The sequence below is a fragment of the Nycticebus coucang genome, chromosome 18 (genome assembly GCF_027406575.1).
Source record: "Nycticebus coucang isolate mNycCou1 chromosome 18, mNycCou1.pri, whole genome shotgun sequence".
Taxonomy (NCBI): Eukaryota; Metazoa; Chordata; class Mammalia; order Primates; family Lorisidae; genus Nycticebus; species Nycticebus coucang.
The window spans coordinates 9,184,148-9,205,393 of NC_069797.1; the positions used below are offsets into that span (position 1 = coordinate 9,184,148).

A 21,246-nucleotide genomic window follows, 5' to 3' on the forward strand; every position below is an offset into this window, starting at 1 on the left:
ACCCACCGCCTGCCCAACTAATCTTTCAATTTTTGTAGAGATGGGATCTCACTATGTTGCTCAGGCTGGTCTCAAACTTCTGGCTTCATGTGATTGTTCCACCTCAGCCTCCCAAAGTGCTAGCATTTTAGGCATGAGCCATCACACCTGGCCTAAAATTTAATTGATTTAAATTCAAATTTCATACAAATCAAAACCACCTGGAGATATCACCTAACTCTAGTCAGAATAGCCCACATCACAAAGTCCCAAAGCTGCAGATGCTGGTGTGGGGGCAGAGAGAAGGGAACACTGTTAGTGGGATTGCAAACTAACACAGCATTTTTGGAAAGAAGTATGGAGAGTCCTCAAAGAATTAAAAGTAGACCTTTCATTTGATCCAATAATCCCATTACTAGGTATCTATCCAGAAGAAAAAAATAATTTACCATAAAGACATTTGCACTAAATTGTTTATCACAACTCAATTCACGATCACCAAGATGTGGAAACAACCCAAGTGCCCATCAGCTCATGAATGGATAAGTAAAAAACTATGGTATATGTATACTATGGAATACTATTCAGCCACAATAGAGACTTTACATCTTTTGTATTAACCTGGAAGATTTAGAGTACATCCTCCTAGGTAAATTATCACAAGAATGGAAAACCAAGCATCCAATTACTCAGTACTAGTATGAAACCAGTAGATGAGAAAGCACTGGCCCACACAAGAGAAAAACACAATTAAATTCTAGAAAGGTCGTGGGAGGAAAGAGGAAGGAGAGGGAAGGAGGGAGGAGGTTTGTCAGTTCTCACCAAACAGGGACAAGGTAGGAATATAGGATACACCTCCTGGGTGAAAGGCTCAACTACAGCTTGGACTTTACCTAACAAATGCAAAAAAAAAAAAAAAGTAACCTAATTATTTGTGCCCATATATTACCTGTGGCTCAGTCGGTAAGGCACCGGCCCCATATACTGAGGGTGGTGGGTTCAAACCCGGCCCCGGCCAAACTGCAACCAAAAAAATAGCCGGGCGTTGTGGCGGGCGCCTGTAGTCCCAGCTACTCAGGAGGCTGAGGCAAGAGAATCGCCTAAGCCCAGGAGTTGGAGGTTGCTGTGAGCTGTGTGAGGCCACGGCACTCTACCCAGGGCCATAAAGTGAGACTCTGTCTCTACAAAAAAAAAAAAAAAAAAAAAGAAATTTTTTTAATAAAAATAATTCAAATTTCAATAGCCATATATGGTTATCAGATACTGTATTACAGGGGTCCTCGAACTTTTTAAACAGGGGGCCAGTTCACTGTCCCTCAGACTGTTGGAGGGCCGGACTATAGTTTAAAAAAAAATATGAACAAATTCCTATGCACACTGCACATATCTTATTTTGAGGTAAAAAAACAGAATGGGAACAAATACAGTATTTAAATGAAGAACAAGTAAAGTTAAATCAACAAACTTATCAGTATTTCAATGGGAACTATGGGCCTGGCTTTTGGTTAATGAGATGGTCAGTGTCTGGTTCCATATTTGTCACTGCTAGTCATAACAAGTGATGCAAGTGTGCATCAGTTAGTCCCAAGAATGAGAGGAGGAGTTGAGAGAGAGAAGGAGGGGAGTTGGAGAGTGTGGCGCACATTCCACACATGTGCACTGCGGGCCGGGACCAGTCGGCTGCTAAGCAGGACAGGCAGCGGTGGCAAAAACACCCAGCGGGCTGGATAAATGTCCTTGGCAGGCCACATATGGCCTGCGGGCCGTAGTTTGAGGATCCCTGCTGTGTTGGATAATGCCACTCTTAAAATTTTTTATAATGCCAGACATGGGGGCTCAGACCTGTAATCCTAGCACTCTGGGAGGCTGAGGCAGGTGGATTGCTTGAGTTCAGAAAATCGAGACCAACCTGAGCAAGAGAGCGACCTCATCTCTACTAAAAAACAGAAAAACTAACCAGGCATTGTGGAAGGAGCCTGTAGTCCCAGCTACTTGGGAGGCTGAGGCATGAGGATTGCTTGAGCCTAAAAGTTTGAGGTTGCTATGAGCACTCTACCCAGGACACAGACTAAGACTTTGTCTCAAAAAAATAATAAAATAAAATAAATAAAATGTTAAAAAACAACTTTCAATAATGGCCATTCTGCACAGAAAATTAAGAACTGGGACTGAATTTGGCAATAGTTCTTCCTTACAGCTCCAATCAACTCCTATTTATTTTTCTCTGAACAGGGCTTGCAGTTTCCAAACCAGACATGATATCCCATTTGGAGAATGGGAAAGGACCATGGGCCATGGTGAGAGAAATCACAAGAACACCCTATCCAGGTGAGTTAAGAAAGTGGGATTTATTTCAAGTAATAGATCATGGAGGGATGTTCAGCAAAATATCTGAAATATCTTCAGCAGTATCTTTGCTCAAAGCTGTCTCAGCAGAAGAAAATCCCCCTGTCTCTCAGTCCATCTTTCTCACTCCCTCTTCAGTCTCCCTTCTCTGTCCTCCACTTTTTTCTCTATCCCATTCTCTGCTTTCCTGGGAACATGATTTTCATAATTATTCTTCATTTCTTCTTTATTCAAACATAAAATTCCTTTCAGTTCTATCTTCTGTAGTTAACTTTACATTTTTCTCATCTATTTCACTAATATCTCACATTTCTTCCTTCATTTTCCTAAAAATGCTTTCATAATGGTCCCCACTGATGTTTTTTAAGGTAAACCTATTAACTCATTATTTAACTTTCTTCACCTGTAAGACTGCTGAAACCTTGGGGGAGCCCTCTTCCTGTCCTCCAGGTTCTTAACTAATTGGGAGTACAAGCAAGTAGTCAGTTGAGAATTAAAATACAATATTCATTTCTTTAATCAGTATTTATTATACATCTATATGCTGTAAACTGGGTTAGATACTAGGGCTTACAGCAGTGAATAAAATGGACTAGATGGTGGTCCCTTCATTCTCCTTCATGAAGATTAAATTTTGGGCAATTGGCAACTAGCAAGTAAATAAAAACAAACTAAATGGTGGCTGCAATGCCTTTCAGCTATGAGATAAACTGGGGTGATATGAGGGTACCTCCTTTAGACATGGTGATCAGGGGAGCTTCTGGAGGAGCAACATTTAAGCTGAGACCTAAAGGGTCAGAAGAAGCCAGAGGAGGGCAGAGGAGAAGAGAAGCATTCCAGGCAAAGAGAACAGCAGGGCCCGGTTCTGATACAGAAAAGTATGTCATGTTGTTCCAGAAATCAAAGGAAGCTGTTGTGGTTGAAGTGAGGGGAAATTAGTACAGAAGAAGGTCAGAGAGTCAGGAGCTGTCAGGCCTTTGTAGATGATCTAAGTGAAAAAGCCTGGAGAGGATTTTTAGAAAATAACTCTGTTTATGGAGCTAAAACTTAAAGGTGCTGCTTTATGCAGACAGTAAGTTGAAGCTGTTAGAGTAGTCTAGGCAGGAGGTGATAGTAACTTTGAGTCGGGTGATGGCAGTTAGAGATGTCTGAGAGAAATGGATTCAAGTTAATTTGAATATTCATTTTATTATAATACCACTCATAACTCATATATGTGTTACATATTATGTATATTCTTTTTATATATCAAATATTATGTATACTTAAGAGTGAGTAGGCATTGGAGATAGTTTAGACAAGTTTAGAGAAGGAGTTTTCCCCACTGTGAAGAGGGAAGGAAAAATGGAGCAGCAACTAAAGAAAGAATGGAGTCAAGAAACACTGCCAGCCCTGGGGGGGTCTGTGGTCCCAGACAATCTGGAGGCTGGAAGGGTGGCAGGGGTAGGGATGGAACTGCTTGAGCTCCGGGGTTGAAGGCTGCAGAGAGCTATGATCATGATCGCACCACTGCACTCCAGGCCAAGTGACAGAGACCTCCCATCTCTTAAAAATAATATAAAAATTAAAGAAAAAGAGCACCCATTTTATTTTGGAGATGGAGGTTTCTGTGGCATGTGTGAGTGCTAATAGGATTTTACCTCAGTGGAGAGGTAGAAATCGATATTGCCAAAGACAGCATCACTGAAAGACAAAATTGAGGAAGTTAAAGGAGATAAAATCTAGAATGTTAAAGAAGAAATTTACCTTGAATAGGGAGGCCACTCGTGTGTTGTAACACTGGGGATGATGGAGAAGGTGGGTGCCCACACGGGTCCACTGATGATGGGATGATGTTGTGATGGTTGCCATGTTTTCTAATGTGCGAGGCAAGATCATCAGCTGATAGTGAGGAAAGAGTCATGAGAGAAGGAAACTTATATTTCTTATGGGACATGGAGTTTACCAGAAAGCCCTCTTGGCCTCCTGCTTTTATTGTGAAGATGTTTGATGACGGCTTCTATACTTTCAGTACTTATAGACTATTCATATTTATTACGTCTATTTTTCCGGTTTAGCAAATTATATTTAACTAGGAATTGTTCTATTTAATCTCAGTGTTAATCTTACTGGCGTGCCTCCTCGTTATCTTTTAAATGTTCATGTGGATCTGAAGGGATGGTCCTCTTTCTGTTATCTTAGTCTCGCTAGAGTTTATTTGCTTTGAAAGAACCATTTGTAATCTTTTGTCATTATATTTTATCTGTTTTATTACTTTCTGCTCTTTATTATTATTTCATTTTTTTACCTTCTGAAGGTTTAATTTGTGGGTCTTTTGTAACTTCTTGAATTGGATACTTGTATCATTGATTCTTGATCATTCTAATTATTAAAGCTATCAGGAATATATCACACTTTTTATGTAGCATCCTCATAATTTTTGAGCTTAATATATTTAATGATTTATATTGTGGTGTCTTTGACCTTTGAGTTATTTAGAAGTATTTTGTTTGTTTGTTTTTATTTTTTGTGGGTTTTTTTGTTTGTTTGTTTGTTTTTCTTTTGTTTTTAGAGACAGAGTCTCACTTTGTTGCCCTGGGTAGGTGCCCTGGCGTCACAGCTCACAGCAACCTCCAGCTCTTGGGCTTAGGCAATTCTCCTACCTCAGCCTCCCAAGTAGCTGGGACTACAGGTGCCCACCACAACACCTGGCTATTTTTTGTTGCAGTTTGGCTGGGGCCAAGTTTGAACTCGCCACCCTTAGTATATGGGGCCAGTGCCCTACTCACTGAGCCACAGATGCTGCCCTAGAAGTGTTTTTCTTAATTTGTACCATTTGGGAATTTTCTGCTAATCTTATTGTCTTTAATACTCCTGTGGTCGGAAAACATGCTATGTATTCTTTAGCTTTTGCAGGTTTCTTCAAACTTGCTTTACTTACCATAATGTCAATTTTTGGAAACATTTTCTGTGTACTTGAAAAAAATGTATAGTCTTGGTACAGTGCTATTGATATGTCAAGAGGTTGAGTTCCTTAATTCTGTAGCTAAAGTGTATATACTTAAAACTTATTCTATTGGTTAAGAAAGATATTTTTTAAGTCTTCTAGGGAGACTGTAAATTTGTTTCTTATATTAGTTCATTTAATTTTTTATGTATTTCAAAGCTATGTTATTTAAAAAATGTGAAGTTAGAATTATTACATCTTTCTGGTAAATTGTCATTATGAAAAATGTCTTACCTGTTAATGGTTTTTGTGTTAAAGTCTGTTTTGCCAGTATTTCTAGAGCATCTTTCCTTTGATTATTGTTTGTATAGGGTATTGTTTTTCATCTGTTCACCTACACTTTCTTTTATAAATAGCATATTGTTAATTTTTTTAATCTATCTGACAGTTTGTGTCTTTGGAGTGTTCAGTTCATTTATAAGTCAATCATTACATAATCTGTTAACTGTACCATTTAACTGTGAAAGAGTTTTGCCTTTTCTGTAATCTTTATCTTCCTACTCATGCCTTCCTTTGGATTTATCACCCTTTATTGTTCTTTTTGCCCCCTCTAGTCACTTTGTAGTTATAACATTTTTAATTACTGGTTCAGTGGTTAACACTGAGATTAAAGCATACATCCTTGGCTGGGCGCGGTGGCTCATGCCTGTAATTCTAGCACTCTGGGAGGCCAATGGGGGTGGATTGCCTGAGCTCAGAAGTTCAAGACCAGTCTGAGCAAGAGCAAAATTCCTTCTCTAATAAACATACAAAGACTTTCTGAGCATTGTGGCAGGTGCCTATAGTCCCAGCTACTTGGGAGGCTGAGGCAAGAAAATTGCTTGAGCCCAAGAGTTTGAGGTTGCTGTGAGCTATGATGCCATGGCACTCTATCCAGGATGACGAAGTCAGACTTTGTCTCAAAAAAACAAAATAAGTTTTTTTTAAAGCATGTATTTGATTCAATAGTCTAATACAGGTTTTTCCTTCTTCCCAAGCAACACAAGCACTTTAAAACAGCTTATTCCATTTAACCTCACATATATTTTTGAAGTTTTGTGTTTTAATTCTATGTATGTAAGATCACATATGTGATCATAAACGGACCCATATTTTTACCTTTCCTCTCTCATTTTTTCATTGGTGAGCTTACATTTGAGATTATTTTTCTTCTACCTAAAGAACACCCTTTAATATTTCCTTTTATTCATATATGCTTGTGTCACATTCTTTCTCTGCCTAAAATATCTTTATTTGACCTTTATTTTTGGAGAATCTTTTTGGTAAGTTTAGAATGTTAGGTTAGCAGTTATATTCTTTCAGCATTTCAAAGGTATCATTTCATTGTTTTCTGTCTTATATAAAATCTGTTGTGGCCGGGTGCAGTGGCTCACACCTGTAATCCTAGCACTCTGGGAGGCCAAGGCAAGTGGATTGCCTGAGCTCACAGGTTCTAGACCAGCCTGACCAAGAGGGAGACTCCACCTCTAAAAATAGCCAGGTGTTGTGGTGGGCAACTGTAGTCCCAGATACTAGGGAGGCTGAGGCAAGAGAACCACTTTAGCCCAAGGGTCTGAAGTTGCTGTGAGCTATAAGGCTACAGCACTCTACCAGGGGTGACAAAGTGAGACTCTGTCACAAAAAAAAAAAAAAAAATCCCAAACAAATGAAAAAAGGAATCTGTTGACCAGTGAACCATCTGTCTAATTTAGGAACCAGCAAATATATTATGAAAGCAAGGCAGCAAATATTTAGGCTCTGTGGGGTCATAAGTCTGATGCAGCTTTCCATTCTGCCCTTGTAGCACAAAAGCATCCATAGACAATATGTTAAACAATAAACATAGTTATGGTCCACTAAAACTTCCTTATGAACACCAAAATATGAATTTTATGCAGTTTTAATATGTCACAATGTACCATTCTTTTGATATCTTTTTTAACCACTTAAAAATGTAAAATAATTCTTATCTCACTGGATATATAGATTGTGAGATCTCTTTGGGGAGGTTCATTCTTCTCATAGTAATTCTTTAAGTCTTTCTAGCTTTCAGCTGCTTTCAGACAGACTTTGTTTCTCTATTTTGTCCAGCTTTCCTAATTGTAATCAGAAATAATTCAGGTCCAGAATACTTAAGTCTGACATTACCAAAGTACAGCTCTCTTGAAATGTAAAAGTTGGGTTTCTGTTTTTTATCCTTGTTAAAAGGAAGTGACATTTTAGTTCCACTCAGGAAAGATGAAGATTTAGCACATATATATTGATAAAGTTTCTGCAAGTAAATTTATTGAAGAAAATTTCTAATTGCTAATATAATGGCCTTTTGCATCCTAAGCTTTTATAATTTTAGTATATTTTATAGCAGTTTTGCCTGCTTTCCAAATTTATAGTCTTTTGATCTTGTAAACATGTTAGTTTCTGAATCCCAAGTTGTTATTTTTTCTATAACTTTTATTCTGACAGAAAAAAATTCTTGTCAGATAATGGCAATATAATATGCTAGGACAATAAACATATATACTCCAATAATTAAAACTATTGGGCAGCACTTGTGGTGCAGTGGGTAGGGCGCCGGCCCCGTATACCGAGAGTGGTGGGTTCAAACCCGGCCCCGGTCAAACTGCAACAAAAAAATAGCTGGGCATTGTGGCGGGCACCTGTAGTCCCAGCTACTCAGGAGGCTAAGGCAAGAGAATCACCTAAGCCCAGGAGTTGGAGGTTGCTGTGAGCTGTGATGCCACAGCACCCTACTAAGGGTGACAGAGTGAGACTTTGTCTCTAAAAAATAATAATAATAAATAATTAAAACTATTAAAAGGTAAAAGTAAAGAATGGTAAAATATAAAATATTTCTGCATGACAGAAAATTAATTTTTATTTTATATAGGCAAAATAACTTAAAATTTATTGCTTCTAAGTGAGTTTTAAAGTCATAAAACCATTTTGCTGTCCACAGAATTTTTCTGTTGAATTTAGACATGATTACTTAAAAATGAATTAACAGTTTTAAAAAGTATAAAAATGTCTTCTAAAATATATTAAATTGCAAGGCCAGGCATGGGCCACTTGGGAGGCTGAGGCACGAGAATCACTTGAGTTACTGGCCTGGGAAACATAGTGAGACCCCATTATCTACAAAAAAAAAAACAGAAAAATTAGCTGACTGTGGTGGTGCACATCTGTACTCAGGAGGCTGATGCATAAGGGTCATTTGAGTCAGGAGTTTGAGGTTGCAGTAAGCTATGATGATGCCACCACCCTCTAGCCCAGATAACTAATTGAGACCATGTCTCTAATAAATATATATACTGAATTTCAGATGTAAGCAAGTCATAAGTTCTATAACCCATAGTAGAATATTTTTAAAGTGAATTTTTAACGAACTGTTAAAAATGTTCTTAGGGTCCATAAAAAGGTTGCAAAAGTCACTCTTGATTAAGTACTTCTCACTATTAAAAATATCAGTAAATACAAGTATTATTTTTGATAAGCTTGTTGTTCAACTCACTTTTTGGAAATCAAAATGTTTTCTTCCATAAAAGTTCTACTGAATAGGATGTACAAAGACTTGAATAAACTGTTCTTCCAGGGAAATTTGAGAAAACCCTCATAATAGAGCTAATCGACCAAGAATGAGAACAAATAGAAAGTGTGGTTGGGAGTTATTGTCCTGTTAAGATAATAAAATTTCCTCAGCTAGGAAAGGAGTTACTTGATTTTTCTCTTTTTATCCCCCTAGACTTAGAGACCAAACCTGGAACCAAGAATGCTACACTAACAGATGACATTTCTGAAGATTTATCACAGGAGGCCATAGTAGAGAAACTCACCGAGAGTGGTCTGTGGGATTCCAGAATGGGAGGATTATGGAAATGGAATGACAGGATATTAAGACAGCAAAATAGTCAGGACAGTAATTTGAGTCAAAGAACAATTACTCACAAGAAAACTCCCACTGGTCAAAGAGATTATAGATTTGGATCTGTTCTTGTTACAGAACCAGCACTTGCCACAGAAGAATCCCACAGCAGATGCCAAATACATGAGGAAAATTTCACAGAGAATTTAGATTTTATTACAGGTACCCATTTGGGGAAGATAGTTTACAAGGACACAGAAAGCAGCAAAACCATAAAGCAGACTTCAGAACTTACTTTGGGGAAAAAATCCAATGATAGAGAAAAACCCTATGAATGTAGTACATGTGAAAAGGCCTTTCGTTATAGGTCATTACTCATTCAACATCAAAGAACTCACACTAAAGAGAAACCTTATGCATGTGCCGAATGTGGGAAAACATTCAGCCAGCCTTCGTATCTCAGTCAGCATAAAAAAATCCACACTGGAGAAAAACCTTATAAATGTAATGAGTGTGAAAAGGCCTTCATTGCTTCTTCATCACTGATGGTACATCAGAGAATCCATACAAAAGAGAAGCCTTATCAATGCAATGTCTGTGGAAAATCCTTCAGCCAGTGTGCCCGTCTGAATCAGCACCAGAGAGTTCAAACTGGAGAGAAACCCTATCAATGTAGTGAATGCGGGAAAGCTTTTAGTGACAAATCAAAACTGGCAAGACATCAGGAAACTCACAATGGTGAGAAGCCCTTCAAATGTAATGATTGTGGAAAAGCCTTCAGGAATAAGTCATATCTCAGTGTGCACCAAAAGACCCATACTGAAGAGAAACCATATAAGTGCAATGAGTGTGGGAAATCTTTCAAGAATACCACAATATTTAATGTTCATCAGAGAATTCATACCGGAGAGAAGCCCTTTAGATGTAATGAATGTGGGAAAGCCTACCGAAGTAATTCAAGCCTTATTGTACATGTAAGAACTCACACTGGGGAAAAACCCTATGAATGTAATGAATGTGGGAAAGCCTTCAACCGCATAGCAAATTTCACAGAACATCAGAGAATTCATACAGGAGAAAAACCCTATAAATGTAATGAATGTGGAAAAGCCTTCATTAATTATTCATGCCTTACTGTACACCACAGAATGCACACAGGAGAGAAACCTTATAAATGTAATGAATGTGGAAAGGCCTTCGTGCGTTCTTCCTCTCTAATTATACATCAGCGTATTCATACTGAAGAGAAACCTTATCTATGTAATGAATGTGGGGAATCATTCAGAATAAAATCACACTTAACTGTGCATCAGAGGATTCACACTGGAGAGAAACCTTATAAATGTAGTGACTGTGAGAGGGCATTCACCAAAATGGTAAATCTCAAGGAACATCAGAAAATTCATACTGGAGTGAAACCCTATAAATGTTATGATTGTGGAAAGTCCTTCAGGACTAAGTCATACCTTATTGTACATCAAAGGACACATACTGGAGAAAAACCCTATAAATGTAATGAATGTGAGAAAGCCTTCACTAATACATCACAGCTCACTGTGCATCAACGAAGGCACACGGGAGAGAAACCCTATAAATGTAATGAATGTGGGAAGGTTTTCACAAGTAACTCAGGCTTTAATACCCATCAGAGAACACATACTGGAGAAAAACCATTTAAATGTAATGACTGTGGAAAAGCATTTAGCCAGATGGTACATGTCACAGAACATCAGAAAATCCACAGTGGAGAGAAGCCCTATAAGTGTGACGTCTGTGGAAAAGCCTTCAGGAGGGGTTCATACCTTACAGTGCATTGGAGAACACATACTGGAGAAAAGCCCTATACCTGTAAGGAATGTGGAAAAGGTTGTATTACTCTATCACAGCTAACTCTACATCAGAGAATTCATACTGGGGAGAGGCCCTATAAATGTGAAGAATGTGGAAAGGCCTTCAGAACTAACTCAGACTTTACTGTACACCTGAGGATGCATACTGGAGAAAAACCCTATAAATGTAATGAATGTAGGAAAGCCTTCAGGAGTAGTTCAAGCCTTACTGTACATCAAAAAATACATCAGAGAGAAACTCAATTAATATAGAGAACCATAAATCATTCATTCAAATGTCAACTCCACAAGATGAATTTGATAAACTATATTTTATGAATGTGGGGAATCTTCATTAAAAATTCACCCACAATATACACTAGATACTCTAGAAACATAATGAATGTGGAGAAGCATTTAGTTATATTAGACCTTAGAAGTTATAAGAAAATTCACACTAGAGAAAAATAACATACAAATGAAAGTCTTCATTCAGATTTCATACTTTACTCATTTAACAAATTATCTTCAATTAATTTATATATATATGCCTATTTTTCTATTGGTTTATCTGCCTTTTCTTATAAATCTTGAGGTACTTTTTATATATTTTAGATATTAGTCCTTTGTTATTTGTGTAGCAAATATTTATCTTAATCTAGTATTTGTCATTATACTTTTAAATAGAGTCACATTTTTATTCTTAGAGTAAACTATATCTTTTCATTTTTAGATTCTCAATTTACTCATTTAGATTAAAAGAGGTATCCTTAATTCCTGGATATCCTCAGTTTGTTTCTAAGATTTTAGAAAGTTTGTTTCTAACTTTAGTTTTTACATTCAAGTCTTAAGTCCCTCTGGACTGGATGGTTCTTCATAGAAGAACAACTATAGATGACCATTAACCTACGAAAATATTTTGAATCTAAATAGTGCTCAGGGAAATGCAAAATAAAATGACCAGTGAGATGAAACTTCTCCTTCATGGAGATGGCAAAAATTAAGAGATCTTTTACTAATGAGGTTTATAAAATAATTTACATTAAGGTTGTATAACTTCTATTTCCACCAGCAATCCAGCAATATATAATTAAAATATTAACTATAGTATATGCCCTTAGGCCCAGTAGTCTCACTTTGGGGAATCTGTCCCACAGAAATAAAAGCATAATCAACACATAATAATATGAATAAATAAGCATGTTTGTAGCAGTATTGTTTGTAGACCGGGGGAGAGGACCAACTGGAAACAAAATGAATGTCTTCTACTACAGGAATGGTTGGATAAATTATGATATATCTGTGTTATGGAACAATGTGAGTCATTCTGAAAATGAGTCCTATCTATATCTATACTAACTGGCTTCCATGTATTTCCACATGTTTTGATAATTGCTTTATAAAATGTGTATATAACATTTCATTTTTGTTAAAATAATGATCATACATTAATAATATATTTATGTGTGCATGTGTTAGAGATGCATGGGAGTAGGTACGGAAGAATATACACCAGACTCTTAATACTGATTATCTTTATGGGAGTGAGAAAAGGAAAAGTGGAGATAAGGAGGGAGTGACTATAAAAACAGAAGAATGTAAGTACAGCCTGTATAGTATAAAACTGTATATGTCATATTATGTATTTGTATGAACTTTTGAGAGAAATGAATAAAGGAATGGTCTTTAAAATTTTAATGGTAGGTGTTTCAGAGTTGGTGGAGTATCCAGTATTTTTTGTTTGTTTGACTTTCTTTGCTGTGCTTTTCTGTATTTTTAAGTTTTTCTATGCAATGAACATGTAACATTTACATAAAATGAAAAAACCTTTTTTGTGGTGAAGTAATTTATTGCACGCCTGCTGTGTGCCAGATACTGGATACACATTAGTGGGGGGAGAGCTACTCCTGTACACGAGAGCGTGAGAATGGGTTCTGATATTGCCTAAATTCCAAAATAGTTACTAAACACCTTATTCCTACAACCCACTGAGTTTCATTTGGAGAAGTTGTTGGAAATTCCAGATAGATGAAAAGTGGATCCTGGAACTTGTGTCTGTACTTCAGACCAGACAAGCCTCAGAAAGAAGTTTCACTTTCAGCCTGGCACTCAAAGAAAGGTCATAATGGCATAAGAAGGTGAATTTACAGATAGGCCTATGTAAAGCCTCCAAATTTTGCATGATTAAGTGTAGAGAGGAGAGACAACCACTAACTCCCAAGTCTATTAATGAACGCTTGGAACTTCTGGGAATACTAGGAAATCTTCCTCCAAATCCTGGGCTCAGGCAATCCTCCTGCCTCAGCCACCTCCCAAAGCACTGGGATTACAAGCATGAACCCCTGCACCCAGCCAAGACTTTTGTTAGTTAAAAAATAGTTTTAATATACTACTTTCTGACTAAAAAGTTTGAGAGTCAGAGCCTTAAGGAGCCTTGCTGTCAAGAAGTTGACATATTGTGATGCCCACTCTGTTGATCATTCTATTTCACCTCTTAATCCCCACTACACCTCAACCGTGCCTTTTATCACTGCTCAGAGGCAAACACTTCAAGTGGAGGAGAATGGAGAGCAGTTTCAAATGACATAAAAACTGAAAAGTGTCTGTTAGGTTAGTGGATGGGGATAACACGGGCCAACTCGACCAGAGCAATTTCAGTGGAGTGGTAAGGTGCCAAAGCCTGGTTCTGTGGGCTGATATCTCATTTGGGGTTTAATTTGCATTTTCTCAGTGGATGATGATAGTGATGTTGAGGTTCCTTTTTAGATGCTTATTGGCTTTGTGAAATCTTTTGAGGAGTGCCTGTTCAAGAATTTTGCCTATTTTTTTGTATTGGGAACTCTTGACTTTATATTCATTTGTAGGATCTTTATTCTGGACACAAGATATTTTCTAGATAATTGTATTACAAACATTATCTCATCCACAGTTTGCCTTTTCACTCGTTTAATGAATAGTTCTTAATTTTGATGAAGAATAATTTATCTTCTCTTTTATGATTAGCGCTTTTTTTGCCTAGTTAAAGAAATATTTTCCTAACTCAAGGTCATAAAGATACCTTTCTGCATTTTCTTCCACATATCTCCTGTTTCACTTTTCACTTTATGTCTATAATGCATCTGAAATTAATATTTATATATGGTATGGGGTAGAGACCAAAATTAATGTTTTTCATTACAAGCATACAATTTATTCAACATTATTTATTGAAAAGGCCACCTTCCTCTCTCTACCTTGTATTGCAATGGAACATTTACGATAAACCAGATAATCATATATGTGAGAGTCTTCTGGACTATCTGTTCAATTTCATTTTTCTATTTGTTTATCATTGTACCAATACCAAAAATCCTTAATGAAAACAGGCAGTACAGTCGGCCCTTGAACAAGGCAGAGCTTAGGAACACTGACCCCCTCCCTGAGTCAAAAACCCATGTGATACTTTTGATTTCCCTAACAGTTAATTTCTAATAGCCTCTCACTGACCAGAAGCCTTCCCAATAACATGAACAGTTGAGTGAATAGATTTTGTATGTTATATGTATCTCTTTATATGTTATGTTATATATGGTGCATGTATGTTATCTATACTATATTCTTACAATAAACTAGAGAAAAACTATTAAGGAAACTGTAAGGAAGACAAAATATATTTACTAGTTATTAAGTAGAAGTGGATCACTGTCAAGGTCTTAATACTCATCTTCTTCACATTTAGTAGGCTAAGGAAGAAAAGAAAGGGGAGGCATTGGTCTTGCTGTCTCAGAGGTGGCAGAGGTGGGAGAAAATTCATGTAGAAATGGGCCCTACCAGTTCAAACCTGTGTTGTTCAAGGAAGGGTCAACTGTATGTGTTTTCTAAATTTTTACTTCTTGTCCAAAGTCATCACTGCTCTTCTTGGTCCTTGGCATTTTCATATACATTGTTGAATGATATTTTTCAATTGCCCCACACCCAAAAGCTCAGATTTTGTTGGCATTACATCAGATAAATAGATTAACTTTTGAAGAATGTATACCTTAACAGTATTGAGACAGTCAACCTATGAAGATGCCAAATATTTTCACTTATATAAATATTTTAATTTCAGCAATTTGTGTATTTGTGCAATGTACAAGTTTTACATTTTTTTCTTAATTTTGTTATTGTATGTAGGAGACCAGCCCGGGGTATCTCCAATGCTTGGAGCTGATGAGAGAATGAAGGAAATAAAGACATTTACATTCCACATTTACTAAGTTTCATGTAAATGTCTTAGCACAATAACTAAGAAAATTCCAGGAAGGCTATGTCAACCAGTGTGATGAAAATGTGTCAAACGGTCTATGAAACCAGAGTATGGTGCTCCATGATCACATTAATGTACATAGCTATGATTTAATAAAAAAAAGAAAGAAATAGAAAAAAAATAATAATAAAGACAGAGACAAGATAGGATTTAAAAATGGGCCCAGGGGACCATCACCACCTAATGCGAGGAAAGCAAAGGCCTCCCTTCTGGCTTAACTCAGTGTTTATTACCTACGTTATCTCCAAATTAGCAAATGAATAATCACAAAAACAGCACTATGTCTCATCATTCTTGGGGTACTTACAATTTCAGCTAAGCCACGGTTTAACTCACTTTTGAAACTACTTTACTCCACCCTAAGCTATTTATAAACTAAGGAAATGGGATATAGTTCATAGATAAAGGAACAAGACTTAGAAGTAGGGTGCGAGAGCCCACAGCAGGTTTGACCATGCACACCGTTTCCAATGGAGGCAATTAAGTCTCCAGGTCCCTGCAGGGCAGACGGGCTCAACAGGCTGAAGCCAGACCTTTAAGGGAGCCGGAGAGAAAGAAGCTGTTTCAAGAGACTATTTCTTTTCTATGGAGAGCCTTAAGCACATGCTGCTACCAGCACCTCTCGCCATGGCTTATTTGCCCCTAGTAACCTTTGTACAGGCTTTTTTTGGGGAAAGGTCAGGCCTCAGCAAGACATTTCTTGTCCCTTTCTCCAAGGCCTATTCTGTCATGTTAACAGACTTTTGGGGCTCCTGATACACTGTGTGGTCTCCCTGCATACCTACTCTCTTCAATATCCACATCTTCTATCTTTCCATCATCCTATTTCTCATAATCCACATCCTTTGATTCTTACCAACAAAAACATTTCATAAAAATCCAATTTATGTAAATACTTCAAAAGGGTGCCCTCTTCTTCCTCAACTCCCTCAGCCTTGTTCTCCCACATTTCCACACACCATTGTATTTTTTCAATTATAGAAATTTTGTTAAATTAGCTCTATGCATCTGATGTTTTATTGTTTTAATTTCATTTTCTGATTCTTGCCACAATATAGGTATATAATATCTTTGATATACCCAGTGTATATATAGGTTGTCCTTAAAATTCATGTGCAATTTAGGAGGCGGGGACCTGCAGAAGTAGAGATTATAGACATCCTTACTTTTTCCCCAGAATCTAAAAGAAAAACTAAACACTTTACTATTAGGTATGATATGAGTAATAAATTTTGGATAATCTCTATCACATTAAGGAAGTTCTCAAATCCTAGTTTTCTGAGGTTTGTGATAGGTATTGAATTTCATCAAATACATTTTTTGTAACTATTGGTTATGGTTTTTCTCATTTTGTTAATGTGCTTGATTTATATGGGCTGATTTAAAACATTTTTTAAATTGTGCTAAGGCCAGGTGACAGGGGCTTACGCCTATAATCCTAGCACTCTGGGAAGCTGAGGCAGGTGGTTTGCTTGAGCTCAGGAGTTTGAGACCAGCCTGAGAAAAACCAAGACCCCATCTCTATTAAAAATGGAAAAATTTGCTGGACATGATGGCACTTGCCTATAGTTCCAGCTGCTTGAGAGGCTGAGGCAAGAAGATGGCTTGAACTCAGGAGTTTGAGGTTGCTGAGAGATATGGCTCTAGGGCACTGTAGCCTGGGTCAACGGAGCAAGACTGTGTCTCAAACATAAATTGCAGTGAAATAAAAACAATATAAAATTTATCATCTTAACCAGTATTATGTGTACAGTTCACTAGTGTTAAGTCATACCATGTAACCATCCATCTCCAAACTCTTTTCATCTTGCAAAGCTGAAACAATACCCATTAAACAATAACTCTGTTTAGCACTCCTACACCCTGGAAACCACCATCCTGCTTTGTTTAAAGAAACTTTGAATTCCTGGAATACATTCCATTTGGTCATTGTGGATTGCCTTTTTTTTTTTTGAGTCTCACTTTGTCGCCCTCAGTAGAGTGCTCTGGCATCACAGCTCACAGCAACCTCCAATTCTTGGTCTTAAGTGATTCTCTTGCCTCAGCCTCCCGAGTAGCTGGGACTACAGGCACCTGCCACCATGCCTGGCTATTTTTTGTTGCAATTCTCATTGCTGTTTTAGCTGGCTGGGGCCAGGATCAAACCCTTGGTATATGGAGCCAGCACCCTACCCCCTGAGCCACAGGCACTTCCTGGATTATCTTTTTAGTATATTGTTAGATTAAATTTGTCAAAATTTTACATAGGATTTTATGTCTTTATCCATATTGTCTTGTATATTTTCTTGTGGTAATCTTGTTGGGCTTTATATTAAGGTTATGTTGAGCTTATAAGATGAATTGAGAATTCCTTTTTTGTTGTTTTTAGGGGCTTTGTGTTTGTTTGATTTTGATCCTCTGGAAAAGCATTAGATTAGTATTATTGGTATTAATATTATTTTTTCTATAACTATTTTCTGTAAAAATCACCAGTGAAGCCATCTGGGCAGGTATTATCTTCATAGGGAAGTTGTTTCATTTGTTTGTTTGTTTTTGAGATAGAGTCTCACTCTGTTGCCCTGGGTTGAGAGTCATGGCATCATAGCTCAACTGTTGGGTTTGAGCTTGTCTCTCATCTCAGCTTCCTGAGTAGCTGGGCCTACAAGTGCCTGTAGAGAAGTTTAAATTATCAATTCAATTACTTTGATCAACAAAGGATTATTCAGATTTTCTATCTTTTTTTTTTTTTTTTTTATTGTTGGGGATTCATTGAGGGTACAATAAGCCAGGTTACACTGATTGCAATTGTTAGGTAAAGTCCCTCGATTTTCTATCTTTTTTTAAGTTTTGGTAAGAGTTTGGAAAAATATATCCATATCGTATTATCAAAACGTCCAATTATTGTCCTTAAATACTTTATAATATCTGCTTGTTATAATTTTAGTATCTCCAGGATCTAAAGTGATGTTCTTTGTTTCAGTCCTGGTATTGGCAATTTGTATATTCTCTTTTTGTTTTCTTGTTTAGACTTTCTAAGGATTTAACATTTTATTAATCTTTTTTAAAAACCCACTTTGAATTTTTATATAGCTATAATTATCTTCTTCATTGATTCATGATCTTTTATTTTCTTCTATGTACTTGATTTGAATATGATTAACTTTTTATCTAGCTCCTTGAAATAAAATCTGAGATAACTGATTTCCAACATTTCTTTTTTGCTAATATTTATATTGACACTATACATTTCTAAGTATCTAGTTAGCTGCATCAAATAGATGTGTGTTATCGTTATTGGGACATTACATATAACAAATTGCACATAATTTAACTTCACGTTTTGACAAATTTAAACACCTGTATAACCACCACCACAATCAAAACAGAACATTTTTACCACCCCAAAACACTTCCCAGTGTATGCTTCCCCAGGCAATGCTTTCCACCTCTGACTCCAAGAAATAATACATCTACTTTCTAGACTTTCATACAAATGGAATTACAAAGCATACTCTTCTGTATCTACCTTCTTTACACTCAGCATAAAGTTTTGAGATTCCATCGTATGGTGTGTGTCCATATTTCATTCTCTTTTATTGGTGTGTAGCCCATTGTATAAATGTACTACTATGGTTTATTCATTCACTCATTGGACATTTCAGTTGTTTCCAGTTTGTGGCTTTTATGCATAAACCTGCTATGAACACTCATATACATGTTTTTGTGTAGACACATTTTCTTTCATGTTGCATAAATTTCTAAGTTTGGGTGGCTGGTAAATATACATATAGCTTTCTAAGAAACTGCCAATTATTTTGTTTATTTGTTTTTTCTTTTTTACTTAAGCAAAATGTATTTATTATCTCCCACTTCTGGAGGCTAGAAGCCCAAGATACAGGTGTCGACAGGGTTGGCCCCTTCTGAGGGCTGTGAGGGAGAATATGATCCAGGCCTGTCACAGCTTCTGGTGGTCATTGGCAACCTTTGGGGTTCCGTGGCTTGGAGATGCATCACCCTGATCTCTGCTTTCAAGTTTCCATGGTGTTCTCCCTGTGTCTGTGTCCCCATCCAAACTTCCTTTTGATTTTTCTTTTTTAAATTTTATTTCAGAACATTATGAGAGTACAAACCAAAACTCTCACAATACCATGAGTTGGCAAAGCTGAGAATAGGTGAAACAGCACACACTGTGGCTGGGCTGCAATATGGTACAAACACTTTTGAAAACATGTCTAGGTAGCGGCACACTTGTAACTGAGACTCAAATGGTACAAAAGCAATTTATGTAACCAAAATGTTTGTACTCCCGTAACGTTAATGCTCTATATTCATTTGAAAATAATATGGAAGTGAGAATTTTCTCTTGAAAATTCTTCAATTAGATGTAATGGTCTATAAATATTGATTAGATCAAGTTGGTTGGTAGTTTTTCTTCAAATTTTCTATATTCCTAGTGATTTACTTTTCTACTTATTCTGTCAGCCACTAAGAATGATGTCTTCACTTTTCCAACTATGATTTTGGATTTACCTTTTCCTCTATTTCTGTCAATGATCATATAATTTGAAGCTATACAAGGTCTGACAATGAAGTTTGTGAATTTGTTCTAGAAAAAGTGCTATATACCTCATTGCTAAATATCACTATGGTCACCTTTGAAATATTCTCCTTGAGAAGCTATTCACTGGTGTGATTATCTAGTCCACCCTTCAAACCCATTTTAGAGCTCTTTCTAGAATGGCCATCAAAGCTGTCATCATAAACAATAAAAACTCTAGAAGAAAGTATGGGAAACACTCTTAACAATATGGGCCTAGGGAAAGGTTTTATGAAGAAGGCCCTATTAGCAATTGCAGCAATGACAAAAATAAATAAATTAGACCTGATCAAGCTAAAAAGCTTCTACACAGCTAAGGATACAACAATTAAAGCAAATAGACAACCTTTGGAATGGAAGATATTCACATATTACAAATCTGACAAAAGGCAAATAACCAAAATCTACAAAGATCTCAAGCAAATCAACAAGAAAAGAGCAAACAAGCCCATTTATCTTTTTTCAAGAGACATGAACAGCACCTTCTCCCCAAGAAGACAGATGAATGGCCAAGAAACATACGAAAAAATGGTTGCGTGTGTTCAATCTGTCTAAACCAGCCTGCAACTGTAAGTTCAGTAGCAGCGAGACTACAAACCAGAAAGGCCTTACCTGTGAACTGTTTTGGTGTCTTTGGACTTGGCACTCAGTTGAACTGCCTTGGGGAGAGCCTGAGCAGGAGTGCGGAGAACTTTGGCTGTTCTCTAGGGCCCCAGTCTGAGCCGCTGAGCCAGACAGAGCTAATAGTGTTTGGCTATGGGTCACAGGGAGCAATTGTGAGTGATCTGCCCCGGCAAGCTCCGCCCTCAGGGTCGCAGAGCTAGAAACGGGTGGGAGCTGGTAACCCAGCAACCAAGTAGCCTAAGGGTGGGGTCTGAGCCGCCTTGCAGCCCTAACCCTCAGGGGCAGAGTGAGACCAGTTTTGGCACACTGGGTAAGTGGATAGCCACTTCAGCAGTGATTCCAGCGAGAAAGCTGGTAAAGCTTCTGCTCAGCAAGTTTACAAGTTCAAAGTGCCTTTTAAGTGGGCTGAAGAGAGATTTAGGCTGTCTACCTGCTGGGGTTTGAGAAATCAGCAGCCTCCAGTCGTATCAGAACTGTGATTAACATCTCATACCCCAGAAGACCACGTGTTGCCCAGACAATATTCAATAACATATACAAACTGCTTTGTTTTTGGTTGTGTATTTTTTCTTTTTTCTTTTTTTTGTTTGGTTGGGGTTTTTTGTTTATTTTGACGTTGTTGATGTTCTTTTGTATTTTAATTTCAATCTTTTCCATACAGATCCCTTTTTCTTTCTCAATTTTTCTAGTTTAATTATAATTTCCCATTGCTGCCTTTTTTAATAACTAGAACTTCATTTTTGCTAGTGTTTCTACCGCTATCATTTGGTTTTTCACCCA

General features: G+C 37.2%; 2 protein-coding genes across 2 annotated transcripts in view; both read left to right on the forward strand.

Annotated features, from left to right (window-relative positions):
- Positions 1-21,246, forward strand: part of LOC128571007 (zinc finger protein 316-like) — a 64,753-nt gene that overhangs the window by 28,315 nt on the left and 15,192 nt on the right. Inside the window, exon 5 of the mRNA XM_053570706.1 lies at positions 2,212-2,307. Within this exon, the coding sequence (XP_053426681.1) occupies positions 2,212-2,307 (96 nt within the window). The remainder of the gene's footprint in view (positions 1-2,211; positions 2,308-21,246) is intronic.
- LOC128569903 (zinc finger protein 624) lies at positions 8,729-12,127 on the forward strand. Its single transcript, XM_053568595.1, has one exon. It carries the CDS (start codon positions 9,146-9,148, stop codon positions 11,249-11,251), a length of 2,106 nt encoding a protein of 701 aa, XP_053424570.1. The 5' UTR covers positions 8,729-9,145; the 3' UTR covers positions 11,252-12,127.